This window comes from Parambassis ranga, chromosome 17, assembly GCF_900634625.1.
Source record: "Parambassis ranga chromosome 17, fParRan2.1, whole genome shotgun sequence".
NCBI classification, from domain to species: domain Eukaryota; kingdom Metazoa; phylum Chordata; class Actinopteri; family Ambassidae; genus Parambassis; species Parambassis ranga.
The window spans coordinates 20,643,723-20,670,481 of NC_041037.1; the positions used below are offsets into that span (position 1 = coordinate 20,643,723).

Consider the following 26,759-nt stretch of genomic DNA (forward strand, 5'->3'; position numbering starts at 1 on the left):
GTCTCGCGGAGTATGGTACCTCAGTGCGGAAAAGACCTTTTTTGTATCTCTTACCACCCGTGGAGCGCGTTCTCCGCTCTTTGTCTCGCGGAGTATGGATCCAGCTTTAGACAGGGAGGAAAGGTGGTATGAAAGAGGAGTTAAGGAAGCCATCTATGTTAAACTGGAAAAACCTTCCCTTAACAGAGGTGGTGGCCTCAGACATCATCTTTCTACCACATACAATGCAGTGATTCCATCCATTCCCAGGAAGTTTACACATACTCACAGTAAGAACAAAGGGCTGTCAATCAGTCCCCCTCCGGCAGTTTCATAGTCGTTAGCCAGCCGTTAGACTCACCTGGCCCAGTCAGCCAGAACATCACAGGTAAGTATGGAAACATTTAGTGCTATTGTTTGTAAGTTTTTTTTTAAAGTTTTACCCAGACCCACCCACTGAGGTCTGTAACCACATATAAACCATGTTTCCCCACCAAACAGTTAGAACTGATGAAGCTGCTTGGATGAGCAGCGAAACGTCTTCTAGAAAACCCTACAAGTCCAGACGCCTTGCTTCAATCTTCTCTACGTATGATGATGACCTGGATGACTGAGAATCTTCATCAACATGTAACAGCACATTGGTGGTTTTCTATCACGTCCTCAGGTCCTCCTGAAGACCTCTACATAAGCCTTCATTCTGTCATCAGATGTTCTACCTGAGATTATCATAATTTATATCAGATTAAAGACCTGTTTGGTCCGTTATTGTTGTAAACAACAGTCTGAGTCACCCTCGCAGCAGCTTGAGGTCTTAATTATAACAAACACAACACAGAGTCCCTGTTCCCCCAGAGCTTTTGTCATACAGTCTGTTTGTTGTGGGGTCCTTGATGAGCTTCAAGGACCCCACCCACCCTCAACAAGGTCTGTTCACTCTCCTCCCCTCAGGCCGGAGGTACAGGAGTGCGAAGTGCAGGACCAGCAGACTCAGGAACTCTTTCTTCCCCTCTGACATCAGACTCCTCAACAGCTGACAGGAGTCTGTAACAATGGACTGTACCCCGCACACACACACTGACTGTTTACAGCCCGACATGTAACACACACACACACACACTGAGTGTTTACATGCAGTAACAGTAACTGCAATACTGTTAATCTGTTTATTTCCTTATGCACCATAATATCCAATCCAATAACTGCACATGTACAGTTGTTTACCTCATGACAGTTTTTGCACTATGGTTCATTCTCTGCTCAATTTGCACAACAGCATATGACACATGCACATTTACATGTATGTAGCTTCATTTACTTCCATAGTTTATATTTTGTGTACTTATTTGCATCTTTTGCTCTTTTGCAAATTATTCTATTTTGACTTCTTTAACCTTTATGGAATTCAGTGTGAGCAGCAAAGTAAGAATTTCACTGTACAGAATCTTGAATCTTGTTGTTCCAGGCTTCTCCTCATTGCGCCGCTGTCCTTAAAGGAGTGTCCCGGATCATTCATTCGAGCTTTCAGCTGAATTTCATGTATGTAACAGTGTTTCATGTACTTCATCACAACATGTGTCCAGATGTTTGTTTTGTGCCCCCCCCCCCCCCCCCCCCCCGCGTTTCGACGACGTCATCAGTGAGCGTCACCAGTAGCGCGACGGTTCTCAATCACGTCGTCAGCAGCCCTCTTTATGAAGCCGCGCGTGATGGAGACTCTACAGAAGTTTTCCTCATTTCTCTGCGGTCAAAGGAGAGAAAGAGGACTCGGACAGTGAAGCTGCTGCTGCTACAAGTGCTCTGTAAGTTTACCACTTTGTTCACGTGTTGGCTACAGTTGGACCAATCACGATTTATGACTTATTGATTATGAAAAAGAGCTGATGGCAGCAAACTGTGGTACATTACTGTGAACTGAGGGTCAGAACTTCCCACACTGTTCCAGGTGCACCAGGTCAAATTCTACATCATGACTCACTGAAATAATCGATTTATTCTGCTGTCTCCTGCAGGTGCTGGTTTGATTACAGTTCTGCATCTGTGGCCCTGCTATCAAGAACTGACATGAACCACAACAGTGTTTGTCTGGAGCGGGAAGCTTTCTGCTGCTCCATCTGTCTGGATCTACTGAAGGATCCGGTGACGATTCCCTGTGGACACAGCTACTGCATGAACTGTATTCAAAGCTGCTGGAACAGAGAGGATGAGCAGAGAATCCACAGCTGCCCTCAGTGCAGGAAGACTTTCACACCGAAGCCTGTCCTGACGAAAAGCACCATGTTAGCAGATTTAGCGGAGGAGCTGAAGAAGACTGGACTCCAAGCTGCTCCTGTTGATCACTGCTATGCTGGACCTGAAGATGTGGCCTGTGATTTCTGCACTGGAAGAAAACTGAAAGCCTTCAAATCCTGCATGCAGTGTTTGGCTTCATACTGTGAGAAACACCTGCAGCCTCATTATGACGCAGCTACGTTCAAGAAACACAAGCTGGTGGAGCCCTCCAAGAACCTCCAGGAGAACATCTGCTCTCGTCATGATGAGGTGATGAAGATGTTCTGCCGCACTGATCAGCAGTCTGTCTGTTATCTCTGCTCTGTGGATGAACATAAAGGCCACGACACAGTCTCAGCTGCAGCAGAGAGGACTGAGAGGCAGAGAGAGCTCCAGGAGAGTCTGCAACAAATCCTGCAGAGAGTCCAGGACAGAGAGGGAGATGTGAAGCTGCTCCAACAGGAGGTGGAGGCCATCAGTCGCTCTGCTGATAAAACAGTGGAGGACAGTGAGAAGATCTTCACTGAGCTGATCCGCCTGATCCAGAAAAGAAGCTCTGATGTGAAGCAGCAGGTCAGATCCCAGCAGGAAGCTGAAGTGAGTCGAGTCAAAGAGCGTCAGGAGGAGCTGGAGCAGGAGATCACTGAGCTGAAGAGGAAAGCTGCTGAGCTGGAGCAGCTCTCACACACAGAGGACCACATCCACTTTCTACACAACTACCGCCCACTGTCAGCACTCAGTGAGTCCACACACTCATCCAGCATCAACATCCGTCCTCTGAGGTACTTTGAGGATGTGACAGCAGCTGTGTCAGAGCTCAGAGACAAACTACAGGACACTCTGAGACAGACGTGGACAAACGTCTCCCTGACTGAAGTGGATGTTTTACTGTCAGAACCAGAGCCACAGACCAGAGCTGGATTCTTACAGTATTCATGTGAACTCACACTGGATCCAAACACAGCACAGAGAGAGCTGAAACTATCAGAGGGGAACAGAAAAGTAACACGTGTGACACAACAACAGCCTTATTTTAATCATCCTGACAGATTCAAAGGGTGTCAGGTCCTGAGCAGAGAGAGTCTGACTGGACGTTCTTACTGGGAGGTGGAGAGGAGAGGAGGAGGAGTTTCTGTAGCAGTCGCATACAAGAGTATCAGCAGAGCAGGGAGAGGGAATGAATGTATATTTGGGCGTAATGACAAATCTTGGACATTTGATTGTTTCCAAAACAGTTACACATTTTATCACAACAAAGTCCTCACTGAGGTCTCAGGTCCTCCGTCCTCCAGAGTAGGAGTGTACCTGGATCACAGAGCAGGTATTCTGTCCTTCTACAGTGTCTCTGAAACCATGACTCTCCTCCACAGAGTCCAGACCACATTCACTGAGCCGCTCTATGCTGGATTTATGATTTGTTATTATGGATCCTCATGTGAGTTGTGCAGTGTGAAGTAGAACAGATCAATCATAGAGGTCATGAGTTCAGGTGGAACTCCTCTCTTGATGCTTCAGACAGAAAGAAATGTTATTAATGCTCTTATTTGGTTTTTGGTTTCTGTATTTGTTTCTCATCACTGGAATAAAGGATGGTTTTTATGATCATTTCATGTGTCAGTCTCACATTCATCGTTTTATCCATAAAGTTTTATTGAGAACTTTCCAAGACATAAAAAACTGTACTGAGATCATCAACAATAAGAAACAAAAATGAATAAACTACAGATCTACATTAGAAATTACAGGACAAGAGACATTCAAACAAAACTAAACACATCTATTTGTTATTTTTAATGAGCTTCAGAGACTTCAGAAGTGATTTTGTTATAAAAAGAAGTTTCAGTGGAGCTCTTCTTCCTCCTAGTGGTTGTTCTGTGTATGACACCTTGCTGCACTGAAGCCTCTGTTTACTGTGAAGCTGTGGATGTAAATACATGTTTCCAAGAGTTTAAATCGAGGCAATTGGACTCAAGGATTGTGTTTCAAGATGTTTTTCCACTCCCCCAAGTGGCTCCTTCAGTTCAGCAGAACTGAATGGTCACATGACAGATCAACCATAGAGGTCATGAGTTCAGGTGGAACTCTTCTCTTGATTCTTCAGACAGAAAGAAATGTTATTAATGCTCTTATTTGGTTTCTGTATATTTTTCATCACTGTAATAACAGATTGGTTTCATCATTATTTCATGGGTCCTCATTATTGTAATCCATTCCATGAATGACACAGAATCTAAAGACTGGAATTAAAATAGGCCCAAACTCCGACAAAACCTCAGCTTCAGCTTCAGTGTGGTGAGTGATTCAAGAAACATGGCAGGTCTTCCTCCAACATGAATTCCAGGTGTTTGTATATATGAGCCAACTAATTCTACTGGCCTGTAATGTGTGGCGTTGAGGTGGGGGACGGTCCAGGAAGGGTTCTAGTAAACATGTATTTGTTTGTCTCAGTATCAGTTTTTCTCTGTTGTTGTGATCCTTTCAACAGCAGCCACTCAGACTGTTAACAAGCCCATTATATTATGAATTGTGGGAGATTTCAGGCTGAGGATTGTTTTTAATGTTTCTGAGAATGTGGACATTTAGACCCTCGTCACCTCCTTCGCCCCCTCCTGAACACCGGCCCATCCTCCCAGGATCCACTGCTACATTAGCATTAGCATTAGCATCAGACAGACGTCTTTAAGCCACTTTAACCTCTGATGTAGAGCTGTATCAACACGGTGCAGGCCTCACATCTCAAACCTTTGTGTTGTCTCCCCTAAATTCCTTTAACCTTGCAGGGTCAACTCTGCTCTGATATTTTCTGGACCACAGAAATGTTCACATTTATTTTCATGATGTGGATCAATGACCTCAAATAAACCTGCAGTGAGACAATAAACACTGAGCAGTCTAACAGCTTCTCTGTCTTGTAGAAGCCTGAGTTTCAGTGGAGCTCTTGTCTTATATATAATGTAACACTGAGAGAGTTTTACATTTTGTTTATTGGTTAAAAGTTATACTACAAACAGGTTATAGGTGACATCATCACTGGGTGTTGGTAACAGTGGTGGAAAGTAACTAAGTATTTGTACTTCGTTACTATACCTAAGTAATTTTTTATGTATTTCTACTTTAAGTAAAAATATTAGTGCATACTTTATACTTCGACACCATGCTGCAGCTGTTACCTGTACTTTCTCCTCCACTACATTTCTACAGTGTCTGTAGTTCCTTGTTCCATGTGATGAACACAGTGCTGGACCGATGTGAGGTCAGACTCTGCATGGAGCTGGTGTCACGCTGCCAGCTGTGTTTTTATAATGAGCCTCAGTCATGATGCCGGTGCGCTGGCTCAGTTAAATAACTAGTTAGCTGCTGTCTGCTAACACAGGTCCATCCATTAATGTCTGATTAACATGGATCATAACATGAATCTACAGCAGGAACACTGACACAGTAAACATGCTGAATGCCTGTTTGTTATCAGCAGCCTCTCTGTTCACTTGATGCCCACAGCCTGCCTCATGACACACAGGCCTGTCCATAGCTGCTTCTGGACTGAACATGTACATTAACTACACATGGTCCATTTTCATTTAAGATGATTTCTTTGATTATTTTAACCTGTTCAGATCCTTTGCAATGGAAATCAATCATATATATTCAGTGTGAGTACTTTTACTTTTAATACTTTAAGTACATTTAAAAGTACTTAAGACTTTTACTTAAGTAGGATTGTTGATGTAGCACTTCTACTTTTACTTGAGTATATACTTTGCTGGGTACTTTTACTTAAGTACCAAGCTTCAGTACTTCCTCCACCACTGTTGGTAACAGCACATTGGTGGTTTTCTATCACGTCCTCAGGTCCTCCTGAAGACCTCTACATAAGCCTTCATTCTGTCATCAGATGTTCTACCTGAGATTATCATAATTTATATCAGATTAAAGACCTGTTTGGTCCGTTATTGTTGTAAACAACAGTCTGAGTCACCCTCGCAGCAGCTGGAGGTCTTAATTATAACAAACACAACACAGAGTCCCTGTTCCCCCAGAGCTTTTGTCATACAGTCTGTTTGTTGTGGGGTCCTTGATGAGCTTCAAGGACCCCACCCACCCTCAACAAGGTCTGTTCACTCTCCTCCCCTCAGGCCGGAGGTACAGGAGTGCGAAGTGCAGGACCAGCAGACTCAGGAACTCTTTCTTCCCCTCTGACATCAGACTCCTCAACAGCTGACAGGAGTCTGTAACAATGGACTGTACCCCGCACACACACACTGACTGTTTACAGCCCGACATGTAACACACACACACACACACTGAGTGTTTACATGCAGTAACAGTAACTGCAATACTGTTAATCTGTTTATTTCCTTATGCACCATAATATCCAATCCAATAACTGCACATGTACAGTTGTTTACCTCATGACAGTTTTTGCACTATGGTTCATTCTCTGCTCAATTTGCACAACAGCATATGACACATGCACATTTACATGTATGTAGCTTCATTTACTTCCATAGTTTATATTTTGTGTACTTATTTGCATCTTTTGCTCTTTTGCAAATTATTCTATTTTGACTTCTTTAACCTTTATGGAATTCAGTGTGAGCAGCAAAGTAAGAATTTCACTGTACAGAATCTTGAATCTTGTTGTTCCAGGCTTCTCCTCATTGCGCCGCTGTCCTTAAAGGAGTGTCCCGGATCATTCATTCGAGCTTTCAGCTGAATTTCATGTATGTAACAGTGTTTCATGTACTTCATCACAACATGTGTCCAGATGTTTGTTTTGTGCCCCCCCCCCCCCCGCGTTTCGACGACGTCATCAGTGAGCGTCACCAGTAGCGCGACGGTTCTCAATCACGTCGTCAGCAGCCCTCTTTATGAAGCCGCGCATGATGGAGACTCCACAGAAGTTTTCCTCATTTCTCTGCGGCCAAAGGAGAGAAAGAGGACTCGGACAGTGAAGCTGCTGCTGCTACAAGTGCTCTGTAAGTTTACCACTTTGTTCACGTGTTGGCTACAGTTGGACCAATCACGATTTATGACTTATTGATTATGAAAAAGAGCTGATGGCAGCAAACTGTGGTACATTACTGTGAACTGAGGGTCAGAACTTCCCACACTGTTCCAGGTGCACCAGGTCAAATTCTACATCATGACTCACTGAAATAATCGATTTATTCTGCTGTCTCCTGCAGGTGCTGGTTTGATTACATTTCTGCATCTGTGGCCCTGCTATCAAGAACTGACATGAACCACAACAGTGTTTGTCTGGAGCGGGAAGCTTTCTGCTGCTCCATCTGTCTGGATCTACTGAAGGATCCGGTGACGATTCCCTGTGGACACAGCTACTGCATGAACTGTATTCAAAGCTGCTGGAACAGAGAGGATGAGCAGAGAATCCACAGCTGCCCTCAGTGCAGGAAGACTTTCACACCGAAGCCTGTCCTGACGAAAAGCACCATGTTAGCAGATTTAGCGGAGGAGCTGAAGAAGACTGGACTCCAAGCTGCTCCTGTTGATCACTGCTATGCTGGACCTGAAGATGTGGCCTGTGATTTCTGCACTGGAAGAAAACTGAAAGCCTTCAAATCCTGCATGCAGTGTTTGGCTTCATACTGTGAGAAACACCTGCAGCCTCATTATGACGCAGCTACGTTCAAGAAACACAAGCTGGTGGAGCCCTCCAAGAACCTCCAGGAGAACATCTGCTCTCGTCATGATGAGGTGATGAAGATGTTCTGCCGCACTGATCAGCAGTCTGTCTGTTATCTCTGCTCTGTGGATGAACATAAAGGCCACGACACAGTCTCAGCTGCAGCAGAGAGGACTGAGAGGCAGAGAGAGCTCCAGGAGAGTCTGCAACAAATCCTGCAGAGAGTCCAGGACAGAGAGGGAGATGTGAAGCTGCTCCAACAGGAGGTGGAGGCCATCAGTCGCTCTGCTGATAAAACAGTGGAGGACAGTGAGAAGATCTTCACTGAGCTTATCCAGAAAAGAAGCTCTGATGTGAAGCAGCAGGTCAGATCCCAGCAGGAAGCTGAAGTGAGTCGAGTCAAAGAGCGTCAGGAGGAGCTGGAGCAGGAGATCACTGAGCTGAAGAGGAAAGCTGCTGAGCTGGAGCAGCTCTCACACACAGAGGACCACATCCACTTTCTACACAACTACCGCCCACTGTCAGCACTCAGTGAGTCCACACACTCATCCAGCATCAACATCCGTCCTCTGAGGTACTTTGAGGATGTGACAGCAGCTGTGTCAGAGCTCAGAGACAAACTACAGGACACTCTGAGACAGACGTGGACAAATGTCTCACTGACTGAAGTGGATGTTTTACTGTCAGAACCAGAGCCACAGACCAGAGCTGGATTCTTACAGTATTCATGTGAACTCACACTGGATCCAAACACAGCACAGAGAGAGCTGAAACTATCAGAGGGGAACAGAAAAGTAACACAACAACAGCCTTATTTTAATCATCCTGGCAGATTCAAAGGGTGTCAGGTCCTGAGCAGAGAGAGTCTGACTGGATGTTCTTACTGGGAGGTGGAGTGGAGAGGAGGAGGAGTTTCTGTAGCAGTCGCATACAAGAGTATCAGCAGAGCAGGGAGAGGGAATGAATGTATATTTGGGCGTAATGACAAATCTTGGACATTTGATTGTTTCCAAAACAGTTACACATTTTATCACAACAAAGTCCTCACTGAGGTCTCAGGTCCTCCGTCCTCCAGAGTAGGAGTGTACCTGGATCACAGAGCAGGTATTCTGTCCTTCTACAGTGTCTCTGAAACCATGACTCTCCTCCACAGAGTCCAGACCACATTCACTGAGCCGCTCTATGCTGGATTTATGATTTGTTATTATGGATCCTCATGTGAGTTGTGCAGTGTGAAGTAGAACAGATCAATCATAGAGGTCATGAGTTCAGGTGGAACTCTTCTCTTGATGCTTCAGACAGAAAGAAATGTTATTAATGCTCTTATTTGGTTTTTGGTTTCTGTATTTGTTTCTCATCACTGGAATAAAGGATGGTTTTTATCATCATTTCATGTGTCAGTCTCACATTCATCGTTTTATCCATAAAGTTTTATTGAGAACTTTCCAAGACATAAAAAACTGTACTGAGATCATCAACAATAAGAAACAAAAATAATAACTACAGATCTACATTAGAAATTACAGGACAAGAGACATTCAAACAAAACTAAACACATCTATTTGTTATTTTTAATGAGCTTCAGAGACTTCAGAAGTGATTTTGTTATAAAAAGAAGTTTCAGTGGAGCTCTTCTTCCTCCTAGTGGTTGTTCTGTGTATGACACCTTGCTGCACTGAAGCCTCTGTTTACTGTGAAGCTGTGGATGTAAATACATGTTTCCAAGAGTTTAAATCGAGGCAATTGGACTCAAGGATTGTGTTTCAAGATGTTTTTCCACTCCCCCAAGTGGCTCCTTCAGTTCAGCAGAACTGAATGGTCACATGACAGATCAACCATAGAGGTCATGAGTTCAGGTGGAACTCTTCTCTTGATTCTTCAGACAGAAAGAAATGTTATTAATGCTCTTATTTGGTTTCTGTATATTTTTCATCACTGTAATAACAGATTGGTTTCATCATTATTTCATGGGTCCTCATTATTGTAATCCATTCCATGAATGACACAGAATCTAAAGACTGGAATTAAAATAGGCCCAAACTCCGACAAAACCTCAGCTTCAGCTTCAGTGTGGTGAGTGATTCAAGAAACATGGCAGGTCTTCCTCCAACATGAATTCCAGGTGTTTGTATATATGAGCCAACTAATTCTACTGGCCTGTAATGTGTGGCGTTGAGGTGGGGGACGGTCCAGGAAGGGTTCTAGTAAACATGTATTTGTTTGTCTCAGTATCAGTTTTTCTCTGTTGTTGTGATCCTTTCAACAGCAGCCACTCAGCCTGTTAACAAGCCCATTATATTATGAATTGTGGGAGATTTCAGGCTGAGGATTGTTTTTAATGTTTCTGAGAATGTGGACATTTAGACCCTCGTCACCTCCTTCGCCCCCTCCTGAACACCGGCCCATCCTCCCAGGATCCACTGCTACATTAGCATTAGCATTAGCATCAGACAGACGTCTTTAAGCCACTTTAACCTCTGATGTAGAGCTGTATCAACACGGTGCAGGCCTCACATCTCAAACCTTTGTGTTGTCTCCCCTAAATTCCTTTAACCTTGCAGGGTCAACTCTGCTCTGATATTTTCTGGACCACAGAAATGTTCACATTTATTTTCATGATGTGGATCAATGACCTCAAATAAACCTGCAGTGAGACAATAAACACTGAGCAGTCTAACAGCTTCTCTGTCTTGTAGAAGCCTGAGTTTCAGTGGAGCTCTTGTCTTATATATAATGTAACACTGAGAGAGTTTTACATTTTGTTTATTGGTTAAAAGTTATACTACAAACAGGTTATAGGTGACATCATCACTGGGTGTTGGTAACAGTGGTGGAAAGTAACTAAGTATTTGTACTTCGTTACTATACCTAAGTAATTTTTTATGTATTTCTACTTTAAGTAAAAATATTAGTGCATACTTTATACTTCGACTCCATGCTGCAGCTGTTACCTGTACTTTCTCCTCCACTACATTTCTACAGTGTCTGTAGTTCCTTGTTCCATGTGATGAACACAGTGCTGGACCGATGTGAGGTCAGACTCTGCATGGAGCTGGTGTCACGCTGCCAGCTGTGTTTTTATAATGAGCCTCAGTCATGATGCCGGTGCGCTGGCTCAGTTAAATAACTAGTTAGCTGCTGTCTGCTAACACAGGTCCATCCATTAATGTCTGATTAACATGGATCATAACATGAATCTACAGCAGGAACACTGACACAGTAAACATGCTGAATGCCTGTTTGTTATCAGCAGCCTCTCTGTTCACTTGATGCCCACAGCCTGCCTCATGACACACAGGCCTGTCCATAGCTGCTTCTGGACTGAACATGTACATTAACTACACATGGTCCATTTTCATTTAAGATGATTTCTTTGATTATTTTAACCTGTTCAGATCCTTTGCAATGGAAATCAATCATATATATTCAGTGTGAGTACTTTTACTTTTAATACTTTAAGTACATTTAAAAGTACTTAAGACTTTTACTTAAGTAGGATTGTTGATGTAGCACTTCTACTTTTACTTGAGTATATACTTTGCTGGGTACTTTTACTTAAGTACCAAGCTTCAGTACTTCCTCCACCACTGTTGGTAACATTGCACATTGGTGGTTTTCTATCACGTCCTCAGGTCCTCCTGAAGACCTCTACATAAGCCTTCATTCTGTCATCAGATGTTCTACCTGAGATTATCATAATTTATATCAGATTAAAGACCTGTTTGGTCCGTTATTGTTGTAAACAACAGTCTGAGTCACCCTCGCAGCAGCTGGAGGTCTTAATTATAACAAACACAACACAGAGTCCCTGTTCCCCCAGAGCTTTTGTCATACAGTCTGTTTGTTGTGGGGTCCTTGATGAGCTTCAAGGACCCCACCCACCCTCAACAAGGTCTGTTCACTCTCCTCCCCTCAGGCCGGAGGTACAGGAGTGCGAAGTGCAGGACCAGCAGACTCAGGAACTCTTTCTTCCCCTCTGACATCAGACTCCTCAACAGCTGACAGGAGTCTGTAACAATGGACTGTACCCCGCACACACACACTGACTGTTTACAGCCCGACATGTAACACACACACACACACACACTGAGTGTTTACATGCAGTAACAGTAACTGCAATACTGTTAATCTGTTTATTTCCTTATGCACCATAATATCCAATCCAATAACTGCACATGTACAGTTGTTTACCTCATGACAGTTTTTGCACTATGGTTCATTCTCTGCTCAATTTGCACAACAGCATATGACACATGCACATTTACATGTATGTAGCTTCATTTACTTCCATAGTTTATATTTTGTGTACTTATTTGCATCTTTTGCTCTTTTGCAAATTATTCTATTTTGACTTCTTTAACCTTTATGGAATTCAGTGTGAGCAGCAAAGTAAGAATTTCACTGTACAGAATCTTGAATCTTGTTGTTCCAGGCTTCTCCTCATTGCGCCGCTGTCCTTAAAGGAGTGTCCCGGATCATTCATTCGAGCTTTCAGCTGAATTTCATGTATGTAACAGTGTTTCATGTACTTCATCACAACATGTGTCCAGATGTTTGTTTTGTGCCCCCCCCCCCCCCCGCGTTTCGACGACGTCATCAGTGAGCGTCACCAGTAGCGCGACGGTTCTCAATCACGTCGTCAGCAGCCCTCTTTATGAAGCCGCGCATGATGGAGACTCCACAGAAGTTTTCCTCATTTCTCTGCGGCCAAAGGAGAGAAAGAGGACTCGGACAGTGAAGCTGCTGCTGCTACAAGTGCTCTGTAAGTTTACCACTTTGTTCACGTGTTGGCTACAGTTGGACCAATCACGATTTATGACTTATTGATTATGAAAAAGAGCTGATGGCAGCAAACTGTGGTACATTACTGTGAACTGAGGGTCAGAACTTCCCACACTGTTCCAGGTGCACCAGGTCAAATTCTACATCATGACTCACTGAAATAATCGATTTATTCTGCTGTCTCCTGCAGGTGCTGGTTTGATTACAGTTCTGCATCTGTGGCCCTGCTATCAAGAACTGACATGAACCACAACAGTGTTTGTCTGGAGCGGGAAGCTTTCTGCTGCTCCATCTGTCTGGATCTACTGAAGGATCCGGTGACGATTCCCTGTGGACACAGCTACTGCATGAACTGTATTCAAAGCTGCTGGAACAGAGAGGATGAGCAGAGAATCCACAGCTGCCCTCAGTGCAGGAAGACTTTCACACCGAAGCCTGTCCTGACGAAAAGCACCATGTTAGCAGATTTAGCGGAGGAGCTGAAGAAGACTGGACTCCAAGCTGCTCCTGTTGATCACTGCTATGCTGGACCTGAAGATGTGGCCTGTGATTTCTGCACTGGAAGAAAACTGAAAGCCTTCAAATCCTGCATGCAGTGTTTGGCTTCATACTGTGAGAAACACCTGCAGCCTCATTATGACGCAGCTACGTTCAAGAAACACAAGCTGGTGGAGCCCTCCAAGAACCTCCAGGAGAACATCTGCTCTCGTCATGATGAGGTGATGAAGATGTTCTGCCGCACTGATCAGCAGTCTGTCTGTTATCTCTGCTCTGTGGATGAACATAAAGGCCACGACACAGTCTCAGCTGCAGCAGAGAGGACTGAGAGGCAGAGAGAGCTCCAGGAGAGTCTGCAACAAATCCTGCAGAGAGTCCAGGACAGAGAGGGAGATGTGAAGCTGCTCCAACGGGAGGTGGAGGGCATCGATCGCTCTACTTATAAAACAGTGGAGGACAGTGAGAAGATCTTCACTGAGCTGATCCGTCTGATCCAGAAAAGAAGCTCTGATGTGAAGCAGCAGGTCAGATCCCAGCAGGAAGCTGAAGTGAGTCGAGTCAAAGAGCGTCAGGAGGAGCTGGAGCAGGAGATCACTGAGCTGAAGAGGAAAGCTGCTGAGCTGGAGCAGCTCTCACACACAGAGGACCACATCCACTTTCTACACAACTACCGCCCACTGTCAGCACTCAGTGAGTCCACACACTCATCCAGCATCAACATCCGTCCTCTGAGGTACTTTGAGGATGTGACAGCAGCTGTGTCAGAGCTCAGAGACAAACTACAGGACACTCTGAGACAGACGTGGACAAATGTCTCACTGACTGAAGTGGATGTTTTACTGTCAGAACCAGAGCCACAGACCAGAGCTGGATTCTTACAGTATTCATGTGAACTCACACTGGATCCAAACACAGCACAGAGAGAGCTGAAACTATCAGAGGGGAACAGAAAAGTAACACGTGTGACACAACAACAGCCTTATTTTAATCATCCTGACAGATTCAAAGGGTGTCAGGTCCTGAGCAGAGAGAGTCTGACTGGATGTTCTTACTGGGAGGTGGAGAGGAGAGGAGGAGGAGTTTCTGTAGCAGTCGCATACAAGAGTATCAGCAGAGCAGGGAGAGGGAATGAATGTATATTTGGGCGTAATGACAAATCTTGGACATTTGATTGTTTCCAAAACAGTTACACATTTTATCACAACAACATCAACACTGAGGTCTCAGGTCCTCCGTCCTCCAGAGTAGGAGTGTACCTGGATCACAGAGCAGGTATTCTGTCCTTCTACAGTGTCTCTGAAACCATGACTCTCCTCCACAGAGTCCAGACCACATTCACTGAGCCGCTCTATGCTGGATTTATGATTTGTTATTATGGATCCTCATGTGAGTTGTGCAGTGTGAAGTAGAACAGATCAATCATAGAGGTCATGAGTTCAGGTGGAACTCTTCTCTTGATGCTTCAGACAGAAAGAAATGTTATTAATGCTCTTATTTGGTTTTTGGTTTCTGTATTTGTTTCTCATCACTGGAATAAAGGATGGTTTTTATCATCATTTCATGTGTCAGTCTCACATTCATCATTTTATCCATAAAGTTTTATTGAGAACTTTCCAAGACATAAAAAACTGTACTGAGATCATCAACAATAAGAAACAAAAATGAATAAACTACAGATCTACATTAGAAATTACAGGACAAGAGACATTCAAACAAAACTAAACACATCTATTTGTTATTTTTAATGAGCTTCAGAGACTTCAGAAGTGATTTTGTTATAAAAAGAAGTTTCAGTGGAGCTCTTCTTCCTCCTAGTGGTTGTTCTGTGTATGACACCTTGCTGCACCGAAGCCTCTGTTTACTGTGAAGCTGTGGATGTAAATACATGTTTCCAAGAGTTTAAATCGAAGCAATTGGACTCAAGGATTGTGTTTCAAGATGTTTTTCCACTCCAGAGAGCTCCAGGAGAGTCTCCAACAAATCCTGCAGAGAGTCCAGGACAGAGAGGGAGATGTGAAGCTGCTCCAACAGGAGGTGGAGGCCATCAGGCGCTCTGCTGATAAAACAGTGGAGGACAGTGAGAAGATCTTCACTGAGCTGATCCAGAAAAGAAGCTCTGATGTGAAGCAGCAGGTCAGATCCCAGCAGAAAGCTGAAGTGAGTCGAGTCAAAGAGCGTCAGGAGGAGCTGGAGCAGGAGATCACTGAGCTGAAGAGGAAAGCTGCTGAGCTGGAGCAGCTCTCACACACAGAGGACCACATCCACTTTCTACACAACTACCGCCCACTGTCAGCACTCAGTGAGTCCACACACTCATCCAGCATCAACATCCGTCCTCTGAGGTACTTTGAGGATGTGACAGCAGCTGTGTCAGAGCTCAGAGACAAACTACAGGACACTCCGAGAGAGACGTGGGCAAGCGTCTTACTGACAGGGCCTGAAGTTGGACTCTCAGAACCAGAGCCACAGACCAGAGCTGGATTCTTACAGTATTCATGTGAACTCACACTGGATCCAAACACAGCACAGAGAAAGCTGAAACTATCAGAGGGGAACAGAAAAGTAACACGTGTGAAACGTCAACAGCCTTATTCTGATCATCCAGACAGATTCGCTGAATACTATCAGGTCCTGAGCAGAGAGAGTCTGACTGGACGTTGTTACTGGGAGGTGGAGAGGAGAGGACAAGTTCATGTTGCAGTCACATACAAGAGTCGCAAAGGACTGGATGGACATTGGATCTAGTGACAAGTCTTGGGCATTAGACTGTCATGAAAGCAGTCATATGTTTTATCACAACCACGCCCTCTTTAATGTCTCAGTTCCACTTACCTCCAGAGTAGGAGTGTACCTGGATCACAGAGCAGGTATTCTGTCCTTCTACGGCGTCTCTGAAACCATGACTCTCCTCCACAGAGTCCAGACCACATTCACTGAGCCGCTCTATGCTGGATTTTGTATGTTTTCTGGATCCTCGTGTGAGTTGTTGAGTTTGAAGTAGAACAGATCAATCATAGAGGTCATGAGTTCAGGTGGAACTCTTCTCTTGATGCTTCAGACAGAAAGAAATGTAATAAAGGACTGTTTTCATTACTGTGAGACATATTGAGAACTTTACAGGCATTTATAAGAGCTGCTGACATGGATAAATTTCAGTGTACAAAAACATTCCTTATTGAGGCTTATATGTACAATTACTTTTTTGACATTGTTACTTTGTTTTTGCTTCTCTTGGTCTGATTTATATTAAACAATCAAGTTGTAAAATTGTAAAATATACAGGATTGCAATAAAAAAGATTTGTTTTTAATCAGCCTTTCTCTGATTATTTGTGTGTTTGTGTAAATGTGGTAAAATTGTTTTATTGATTATGTTTAAGGGGATTGATTACAATCCAAATCTCAGAGTAGCTCAGCCATCACATGTAAATGGTCGGAATGACCCTTTAACATCCCGGGTGCAGCGTGCAGTGAGTCGGATTCCACCACTAGAGTTCTCCCTGAGGCCCCCAGCCCCGCTCCGCTTTGCCTGCGTTGTCTGTGTTTACCTCCCAGCCCAGCGCTGCTGCACTGTGGGCAGAGCTGGACACAAACCCCCCTCAAATAGCTGGGAGAACCACTGATGTAAGCTGCGTCGCGTTCAGTCCTTCGTGGATTTTCTGCAGTTCTGTGTGTTAGTGACACTGTGGCAGAGGTGAGTTTGTGTTTTTTATTCTTGTAAAAAACCACACACGCTCAATGACAACACTGCGGCTAGGTAGCTAGCAAAGCTAGCCCTAGCTCAGTTAGCCTAGTCGTAGCTTTCCTATCCCGTGATGGAGGATTGTGAACATGGCGCCTCCAAAACAAACGGCTTTTTGTCCTTTTAACCGAGTGTGTTTACTTATTTTGTAATCACGAAATCAACTCCACGTAAACTCCAAATCCTCCCAGCGTGTCGCCGGGATCGTGAATCTTGTCTGCGTTCACTGACAAGTTGGCTAAGTTTACGAGCCAGTTAGCTAAGGTTAGCTGGGTAAGAATTTACTAGCTTTGCTAACAAAAAACAACTCGCCACGACAGCATGTTTGACAAATAGCTATTATTTTTTTTACATGTCGCTTGTGGTCCATGATATCACGCTGATTATTCACAGTGGAGGTGTACCGGTTAAGCTATTTTGTTTTGGGTCATGTCTTTTTGTCACGACAAGCTTTGGTTTGGATGTTAGCTTTAATGCTAAAAGCTAAATCGAGCTCCTGAATGGCAGAGCCCGTGGCCTTTCGCAGCTGTCTCTTTGTTGCCAGATGTACTATTTTTTTAGTACTTTGCATTTATTATAATAATATAATAATAGTGAGATTTATGTCGTAGTGTGACCACGGATGCATTTTGCATTAGAACACGGTGTTTATTCTCTTGCGTCTCTGCGGTTAGCAGACTAACGGTGCTAGCATCTTTAGACAGCGTTAAACGTGAGTTGATTCGGTTTTTATTTTGACCAAGGTTTATGCTTTGTAACATGTGGCACAATGTTCGCAGGGTTTCTGTGGTGGCGGTCTCTGTTCTGCGTACTCTCTTTGTTTACTCTGGGAGCCACACGTCCTCAGCAGCCTGTGCGGTTTGTCTCATCGAGCTCCTGTGTGGAACGCCTTCTTGTTGAATTGATGGGGAGCACGTTGGCATGTTCAGCCGGTCGGCCTGTCACCGCGTACTGTGAGCTCCCCGGGGGACAGAGGTGCGGGTTTGCAGCAGTGCGCCAGGCAAAGGTGGCTGCGTGTTGTGTACATGCCAGCCCAGCAGACTCACGCAGGGGGAGGAGGCTGGGGGAGGCTGGGGGAGGCGGAGCGGCCATGCTGTCTTGGCATCATGGCACAGGTGGCCCTTGTTCCCACCTACTGCTCTTGACACAGAATTAGGGAGCTCGCATTACTCACTGTCACCTAAACGCAGCCATTTTTTTCTCCTGCTGCAGTGTTGTGATGCTCAGTTGCTTTTGGACTCATTACAGCTCTCCAACCAACAGTACATGCATCATAGTGTAATTAATATACCATAACTGATAATTATGCTTTTTATGTGTCACAAACGCATCTGGAGTTCACTTTATCACATTCGCTGATGCAGGAATTAATTCATTTCTAAACAAGTTCTTTACCTCCCCCCTTTGTTTTTATCTTTCTGCATTTCAGGCTCTAGAAATTACATTAAGGAAGTGACTAACTGATATATGGACGTGCAGCCATAATAAGTGAAATGCATGCAGCTGATATTTCATGTCTGAAGTTTTGGACCTTTTTTTAATTTACACAGGAACACTGGTGAGGGAATGACACATATCCTGTCACAGCTTCTCGTACCAGCGTGCACTGAAGTCAGACATTTCGCTTGGCATTAAATCGCTCTGAGCATTATTATGGTAGCCTTTGGTTGTGATTTATGAAAGTGACATCTTAAGTTTCACGGATGCTTAAGAGGAGGGCTGCATGAAATTGGATTGGAATTTCTTAAGATATTTGGGGTAGGCCAAGCCTAAGTAGCACAGTAAAAAGAGTCAGAGTGGTATTATTCTGAACCTTTTGAAGGTTTCCAACAGTTTCTTCTTGTCAAATTCCATCTGGCAGTTCCTGAGCTTCCTTCAGCACAATCTCAGTCTTGATGTCCTCTTATTGACATGAAGGCATGAAGAATAGGTCATATCTATGTGAATTCTTATATAGATGGCAGAATTTCCACATAAATCTGAATGAGGGTCTGTCCTATTCTAACATGTAACCTGTGAATAATGACAGTGAACGCCACATGAAATATTTGCTCATGAAGACTATGATGTTAGTTTGTTCTGTTTTCACTGTTAACTATGTAAGATTCTGTTCAGAGTGATGAAGTAAAGCTAAGTTGCAGCTTTCTTCCAGCTGGATTTTTTTTTTTGGCTGTAATGAGTAAATCTGGTTCTAGATTCCAGGTAATCACATAATTGTAGAACAGCCCTGTTAGAACCCATAGATGAAATATAAAAAGACTCATAAATACAGTATGCGGTTGGGTATATTAATGAATTTTAACTGTTTTTCAAAATACAGCACAGAAATCGTCATTTAAATTATGGGATATCTGTTGATATTTCTCTCGACTGTCCACTTACAGATATACAGCCACGTGTCATCCTTGATGGTGGCAACTTTCAGTCGCAGGTGTCTTTCACACCTGGTTTACGACGCGCTGCATGTCCTCAGTCCTTGTTTTTTGTTGTTGTTATTGTGTATTTGGGTTGAACATGCTCTGAAGCGTCACAAGGGCTATAGTAGAACCCACGTAATGTCTTTAAAGAGGGGTCACGTGGGAGGATGGGATTCTTGTGGACTCCTGCTGACCATCATGTTCTGTGGAACTGTGTTGTTATTATTTGAAAAAAAACAGAGGCTCTTTATCTGGCAGCGAACCGCCCTGCACAGCGTAAACTTCCCCTGCTGTCTGGATGATTAGCTTGTGTAATATCAGCAGGGCATTAATAAATCATTTCAGCAGATGAGCAGGGAGGTGCAACACAAAACGATCTGTCGACAATGAACAATAATTGTGATTTGTTATTTACTCCTCTTTAGTTCAGCTTGAAGATGAATACAAAAAAAGCTGTTTTCTTTATTTAGCAACCTTTTTGTAGTTTAGACTATGACTTATTATCAATCGCACCATTGATATTATCAATAATATTAGAGTATATTTGGTGCAGTTAAGTAAGTATTTTACAAAAAAAATAACGCACCATGAAAACATCTGCTTGATGATGTGATAACAACACAGCTGCTGAATTCTTATTGTTTTTTTCTTTTGATTTCGACAGTTGTGATGAATAAGGAAATCATGTCACGCGTGGTGAAGAAGAGGCAGGCGGACCCCAAGGTGGTCCAATATGTGTGGGCGGCCATCGAGGTCATTCGCAACCAGAAACAGATCGCAAATATGGACAGGATCTCTAAGTAAGTTCATGGTAGATAAGTTGTGTCTCATTTTATTTGTCTGTTCCTTAAAAATACACTCTGAACAAAGACTCCCCGTTGAACGTGGAGAGGGGCGAGTCCAGCTTCACACACAAACATGGCCTCACTTGAATTTGCTTGGTGTGTTTTTTTATGCAGCCTCACCAGTCTCTGCCGAGCTCCCAACAAATGATGGTTAGTTTTTAGGAGTGTACAGCAGGGATGGGCAATTATTGTTTTGCCATGGCCCCATAGACTTCCATAAGAAAAGCAAAGTGCCATGGATTTTTTTTATAAATAATAATATACATCGGAGACCGCTGGCACAGTATCTACCTTTACAAACATACTCTGTTATCATTGTAAGAGTCATTTGCTGACATTCACTGGTTACTCCTCTGCCTCTGCTGTGTGTGTCTATGTCTGCTTTGAGTGTGTGTTGTGCATTCAAACACACTCCTGCACACACACAGTGCAGAGCAGCACAGATGATGTGAAGATATTTTTACTGAAGCAGAACCATTAGAGTTAAAACTAATTTTTAAAAATGTTCTGGAAGTCGGTAGAGCAGATGACAATTTGCAGGCATGACCGGTCCTGTTGGCTGCACTGAAGCTACGGGGGCCCGGTTCGGCCGGCGGGCCGTACATTGCCTAGGTCGGTTGTACAGGGATGGTTATCACAAAATACAAAGCATTTTTTAAAATTTGAAATGATAACTTGCCCCTGAAAAGGGGAGTCTTCTGTTCCAGTGTAACCTGTCTGTGTTGTCACGGTAACAGACTCTTTCTTCCTGTTTCTTTTGGGGATCATGAAGTTTGTGTGCTTGATGTATGATGAGGTTTGTGATGTTTTTGTGGTGCATGCTGCTGACTGAGTCTGGATGCTGTGCTGTGCCTCCTGGTTGCACTCGAAGCCAGACTGGACATGGATCAATAAGAAGATTGACTGTTCTGTTCTGTCATTCTCCAACCGCTGTTAGCCACTCGGTGCAGATGCATACTCCGCAGGAGGTGATGATGCTTTAACTTTGTGGTTTTCATGTGTTGAGACGCGTCCCCTCTTTGTTCAGACTATGCAAATTGATGACAAATCATCTGCAGCAGACCGGGCTGATCAGTCATTCCTTTCAGGCGCTGGATGGAGCTCAGACTAAATGAAACACTTGGCACGTCTCTTTCCGCAAGTTGGCGAGCACCTTGGGAGCTGGCCTCTTGCCAAATGAATACTGGCGGTGAGCGGCTGTTGTCATGGCAACAGTAAGCAGTAAGCATGCAACGGGTAGCACACCAGCCCCCCGTCTCGTCCCACCGCAGCTTAATTTTACCATACGGGCAAAAAAGAAAAAGGTGAAGTGGAAATAGAGGAGACTAAAGGCAGTGAGGCAGTGAGGAGATGAATGATTTCACACCTCAGGGTCACAGCCACTGCAACCAAGCCAGCTTTAAATCAATTAGTTAATCATTAACAAAGCTATTTATCATATACCAAATGTCTGGTGTTCTCATGTTTTTAGAAAATCCTATTTAAAAGTCGATACACTTGGAATAATGGCACACATCAAGCTTCAAATGATCTTTCATCCATGTCACTTCCAATCCTACAGTTCAATAACTGTTTTCTAGTATACATATAGCTGACATATGAGTATCTGGCTGATCTGCAGCTAATGTGCAGTAGAAAACAGGCTGTAAAAAACGTCAACATTAGCGTATTTATAGCATGCAGAGCTCCTATTTTGAGCCTTTGTCTGTGATTCTGCACACAACCATGTTTAAACTCAGCTTTTAGCCATGATTGTGCTGTTTAGAGAATTTATATTGCAATGACAAATTAACCTGTACAGCAGTTAACCCTGGAATGGGTTGCCGATTGGTGTGGTTAGAGGTGAACTGATGTGTGGATTTAGACTATTGACAGAACATTGATTAGCCACTATTATGTTGATTGATAACGGTTTTGTTATTCATGCTAAATGTCAAGCATTGAATGTTTCTTATGTCAGTTGTCGGTTTTCTTTGTCTGACATGATTTGTTGGGGAAAAAACAACCGTCATCAATGTCTGTTTTATTTTTTCAGAGTTTATGGTCAAAACAAAGAGATAAGTTTATTTGCAACATTTGTATATTGGTGTCCCTGTAAAATAAGTAGATCATGAATTAAATAATCATCTATATTTATCATCTAATGCACATCTCTTGGAGGCTATAAATGGAAAAGTATTGCTCTGAGGTTGATCAGGAATCACTGATCAGCCTGATTCTGACACCCTCTGCTTTAAGTAATCCTGTCTGGCTTCTGTACAAAAACACACACGCACACACTGTAGGCTTCTCCTCTGGAGTAAACACAGACTCTCACCTGCTTCCCTACTGACACAGTCTGTTTGTTGGCTGAGTGCCACAGTGGAGGATACGTGACCTTGCTCAGAGAGGTTCGCCGCCAGTCAGCAGGCAGCTGCGGGAATCCGCCAAGCCATTATTTGAGCCACACGTGCTTCAGTACTGGAAAAAGTGAAACGGTTTCTGCTTGTGTTCTCAAACATTGTATTTGTTGTTGTGGTCTATACATTGAACGAGAGCTTGCCCTGTGACTTCCTCACTTATCCCTCCATCCCCCCCTTCACAGGTACCTGAGCCGTGTGTTTGGCATGCACCCGAAGGAGACTGCCAGACAGCTGAGCCTGGCTGTGAAGGACGGCCTGGTGGTGGAGACCTTGACTGTTGGCTGCAAGGGATCAAAAGCTGGCATCGAGCAAGAGGGATACTGGCTGCCCGGGGATGAGATGGTGAGCCTGGTAATTATGAAGCAGCACACTAACACAGGAGTGTATTTTCTCAGTTCTGTCTTAAACATAAAGAAGCAAACGCCCCTTTCTTCTTCTTTTTATGTTCAGTATTTAACCAGGGTGGTGCTAGAAAATACTGTCGCTGCTTTTGTGTTCACACTGCAAGCAACAATTTTAAGAAGCTTTTTCTTTAGTATCAGAAAAACACGTTTGAAATTTAATAGACAAAGAAAGAAAAAGTTGCACCAGATGTGTCATCCAAAAAAAACGTGTCCACAGTTTGCAGGGGGCTTAAACCAGAGCAGGCTGAACTGAGCAGGTCATGTGGTTGTATTATTATGTAATAATAGATAATTAATCATAATATTTGAGAATATCTGAAATGCATTTCTTTTTCTCATGGCTCTGTAGAAGGACAGGAGTGCACAAGCTTAAATGTTCGCCTGGACAGGATGTTCGTTCAGCACAGCAGTAAAGATCAGTCTGTAGTCCGCATGTAGCCAGACTTATGGGCAGTGATGACTTATCACAGCACAGATTCTCTCAGGATGTCGCCTTCCATCTGTCAAGCTGCTTGCAGTGTGAACGCAGTGTTAACAAAGTCGCAGCACACACACACACACGCATTATGTGGAGCAAATATTATTGCTTTATTACCGTTCAAGGCTGATGGAGAAGTGCTCACTTTAGACATAAACAGCGGAGGTAGCGGAGGAACAGTGTGCATCTTAAACATGCAAGCAACCATTAAAAGACAAAAGCACGTTCACTCTCCAGCAGCGTTGGCATCCCTCTGCTGTGCACTGTTGTTATTAATATTCTTTTCTTTACATGTAAGCTGTGAGAAGTCAGCGTAGCATCGCTGTTATTGTGCTCAGGCTGAACCTTCATGCCTTTTACCATCTAAAATTTAAAGGGCGCTTTATGGATTACTGTGCCAGTGGAATTTACACACATTTGGTGGCTGCTTTAATCTGACTGCTTTTATATTGCCACCCTGGTAGCATCAATGTCACACTCATGCCCATTAAAGGATATCATCAGATTTGTGTCTGAATTGTAAAAATAATGTGAAAACTTAAGTTTTGTTTGTTGGCTCCTTTAAAACAGTGATTTTTATGCACAAAAGATATAGATAAATCATGCTAGCTACTAGGTGCTATCGTCACAAGATATTTTGTGATTAGTGGAAGAAAAGGATTGTGGTTTTCAAGGGAGCCCGGGTCACTTTTAGCAGCAGGACTTTTAAACACTGCTCTCTGAATCACTTGCAATCACAGGATCCGAAAGCCGAGGGAAGCAAGGTAAGGGCTGCATTGTTACTTTTAAACCCAAGGTTTGTTCTTCATTTGATCCCCCCCCCTCCCAACTAACATCATTCTGTGAGAAATCGGTTCTGCCACATGCAGTGCAAGTAGGATTGGAGTGAACCTTTCTTTCGGCAGGCTGCAAGAAAAACTAAACAGCATGCAGCAGCAGTGTGTTCTGCTCAGTGTTAAAATTGCAGGCTGTACAAAATGAGATGGAAAGCCTTCTGTGCCAGTGGCAACAGGAAAACACTTACACACTGTGTAACGCTTGTGACTGAGCCCTCTTGCTGCACTTTAAATGAATTTAAATGAACACGAGGTGGAAGCTGGAGACGTATCTGGTTTCCACTCTGGCTCTGCAGCTCAGTGGTAATCACACTGCCAGCAGCTACTTGCTGTCATGCTGTAAAAAGCTTCATGAAAGTCCTCTGCAGCACTGTGACTACGTGGCCTAATTTCTTGCGGAAGCGATCATTGATCTTGATGAAATATGTGCTCGCTACTTATCTACAGGTGTGCTGTTGCTTGGTTTAAGAACACCGTCTCACCTCTCGTCCCAGCCAAAATAATGGGCTAATGTGAACCGTAAAACACAGCTGGAACAGCAATCCATGGTTCCTTAAATAAACCATCTTTCTGTGTGAGATGACAAGCAATGCTAGCATAGCCCCAGGTTGGTAGCAAGCATTTGTGGGTTTGTAGTATTTTGGTCTTGGTAGTTGTAGTTCTCCTCAGAACAGTGCTGTGATCTTAACTTCTGTCTGGCATGCTTATTTTCTTTTCTTTTTCATTTTTAATTAATGAAACATTGTTGGTGGGCGGGTGGCCGGGAAGCCGGGCTTGGTGTGTGTGTGTAATTGATCTTTTTTGGTTGTCTCCATGCCTGCTGCTAGTAACACTTGTTCTCTCAGGTTAGCAATCACTCGGTTGACAGAGCAGAGTTTGAATGTGAGACGCTCTGTGAAGCAGTCGCTACACTGGGGCCAGTTCTCCCTCCACAGGTGCCTGGATTTAATCCAGCTGGCATTGTGCTGCGTCCTCAAACTGACCTCAAACAGATAACTGCTGCAATTGTACAGCAAAAACACTAAAAAACTGTTTTTTTTTTACTGCACATCGAGCCAGATTTGATTAAATCCAGGTCTCCAGATCGTTCTAAATTCAACCTTTAAAGGGTTAAAGAAATAAACCTTAATTTATTTGTTGGTTAAAATAAGAACAGAATGTATGTATTTTTATGACATGATATGATGCACAGGCCTGATTCATACACCCTGAAAGAGACACGATACACATCATTTAATTTAATTTAACTAACCTGTAATTTTGAATGTGCAGTGAACAGCCTGGTGCACACATTGTGTTCATACTCTACCCGCTCCTCATCCGTTGCTCTGCGTGCTCCTGAACGGACGATGCTCTTTGATGAGTTTATTAAATGTGCAGTGTTTCTTGTGGTGCTTCATGGTGGAGGGTAGGGAACAGAAGAATGTGCTAATAACAGAGTTATTCTTTGGGCAAGATCAATGTGAGTGAGTGGGACTGTTTTTTGACATAGAGTGTAAATATGTGGTTATTTTCTTACATGAACAACTACATAACATGCTGGACTTTGAAACAGCAGAGAAATGCCCCTTTATTCTTGCTTATTGTGACGGTAGCTTTTTTCTCATATCAGCTAACAACCTGTGCTAATATTCTGATATTATATTTTCTATATTTTATTTTTGACGATGACATTCTAAAATATCTAAAATAAAAAAAAAAAAAAAAAAAATTCCTTGGCAGGCATGCTGTTATAAGAACAAAGACATGCTGGAGAGATCAGCTGGGTAGAAAGGCTTTAAATGAATATAAAGAGGTGCTAAACCTGGCCTGTCCTGGTGGCACAACATGTGTGGAAACCTGAATATTGTCAGTCGTAGACTGTGCTTTTTTTGGCCCTTTAAACATTTCTGGTGCACAAAGCAATAAACAGGTGTTGTTGTGGTGATGTTAAGGCTCCAGATCAGAAAACACTTCAGCCATTTTGCAAAGACCAACACAAACTGTAGAAAATAATGAGCTCTTGGTGAAATGTTGTGAGAAGAAGGAGGTGGAGATAAGCCTGAGGTTGTTTTGTGTAGGTCATGAGGAGGCACACTCACTCGTCTCTCTGACGTGTCTCGGCTTGACGCTGAGCTGTTAACCAGAGGAGTGAAGGGCGCTCAGGCCAGCCAATGGTCCCCGGCCGCCTCTGCTTTTCCTCTGTCACTAAACCTTTGCTGGCAGCTTTTAGTCGGGGCACATTTCTCACTGGAAAGCAGAAGTTTGTCTTGCCTGCTAAGAAAAGTCTGTGTTTTGAACCTAAATAACAAAATATCTCACTTTGTTTTGAGGCATTTTTTGGCTCCTGACTTTTGCTTATACATTTAAGGGCTTGGTGTTTCTTGTTCATTTTGGTTTCATTTACATGTTCAACAAGTGTCCTTTGTACCGCTAGTACTCTGATATTGTCTCGCTGTAAGAAAATCTGTTGAAACTCCCTG

At 43.5% G+C, this 26,759-nt stretch overlaps 4 protein-coding genes across 4 annotated transcripts in view; all 4 read left to right on the plus strand.

Annotated features, from left to right (window-relative positions):
- The first annotated feature begins 1,669 nt into the window (after positions 1 to 1,669).
- On the plus strand, positions 1,670 to 3,734 carry LOC114450036 (tripartite motif-containing protein 16-like). The gene is made up of 2 exons (XM_028427938.1): positions 1,670 to 1,781; positions 1,992 to 3,734. The coding sequence occupies exon 2, from the start codon at positions 2,044 to 2,046 to the stop codon at positions 3,706 to 3,708; it is 1,665 nt and encodes a 554-aa protein (XP_028283739.1). The 5' UTR covers positions 1,670 to 1,781; positions 1,992 to 2,043; the 3' UTR covers positions 3,709 to 3,734.
- A 3,358-nt stretch (positions 3,735 to 7,092) lies between these two features.
- On the plus strand, positions 7,093 to 9,213 carry LOC114450040 (tripartite motif-containing protein 16-like). The gene is made up of 2 exons (XM_028427942.1): positions 7,093 to 7,226; positions 7,437 to 9,213. Exon 2 carries the CDS (start codon positions 7,489 to 7,491, stop codon positions 9,133 to 9,135), a length of 1,647 nt encoding a protein of 548 aa, XP_028283743.1. The 5' UTR covers positions 7,093 to 7,226; positions 7,437 to 7,488; the 3' UTR covers positions 9,136 to 9,213.
- A 3,309-nt stretch (positions 9,214 to 12,522) lies between these two features.
- Positions 12,523 to 14,661, plus strand: LOC114450037 (tripartite motif-containing protein 16-like). Its single transcript, XM_028427940.1, has 2 exons — positions 12,523 to 12,656; positions 12,867 to 14,661. Exon 2 carries the CDS (start codon positions 12,919 to 12,921, stop codon positions 14,581 to 14,583), a length of 1,665 nt encoding a protein of 554 aa, XP_028283741.1. The 5' UTR covers positions 12,523 to 12,656; positions 12,867 to 12,918; the 3' UTR covers positions 14,584 to 14,661.
- Positions 14,662 to 16,715: 2,054 nt separating this feature from the next.
- Positions 16,716 to 26,759, plus strand: part of zmynd11 (zinc finger, MYND-type containing 11) — a 21,475-nt gene continuing 11,431 nt past the window's right edge. Inside the window, 3 exon segments of the mRNA XM_028427954.1 lie at positions 16,716 to 16,867; positions 19,997 to 20,132; positions 22,762 to 22,921. Of these exon segments, the coding sequence (XP_028283755.1) occupies positions 20,002 to 20,132; positions 22,762 to 22,921 (291 nt within the window). The 5' untranslated portion in view covers positions 16,716 to 16,867; positions 19,997 to 20,001.

Coding starts and splice junctions, on each gene's coding strand:
- LOC114450036 (XM_028427938.1), top strand. CDS start 2,044: ATGAACCACAACAGTGTTTGTCTGGAGCGGGAAGCTTTCTGCTGCTCC.
- LOC114450040 (XM_028427942.1), top strand. CDS start 7,489: ATGAACCACAACAGTGTTTGTCTGGAGCGGGAAGCTTTCTGCTGCTCC.
- LOC114450037 (XM_028427940.1), top strand. CDS start 12,919: ATGAACCACAACAGTGTTTGTCTGGAGCGGGAAGCTTTCTGCTGCTCC.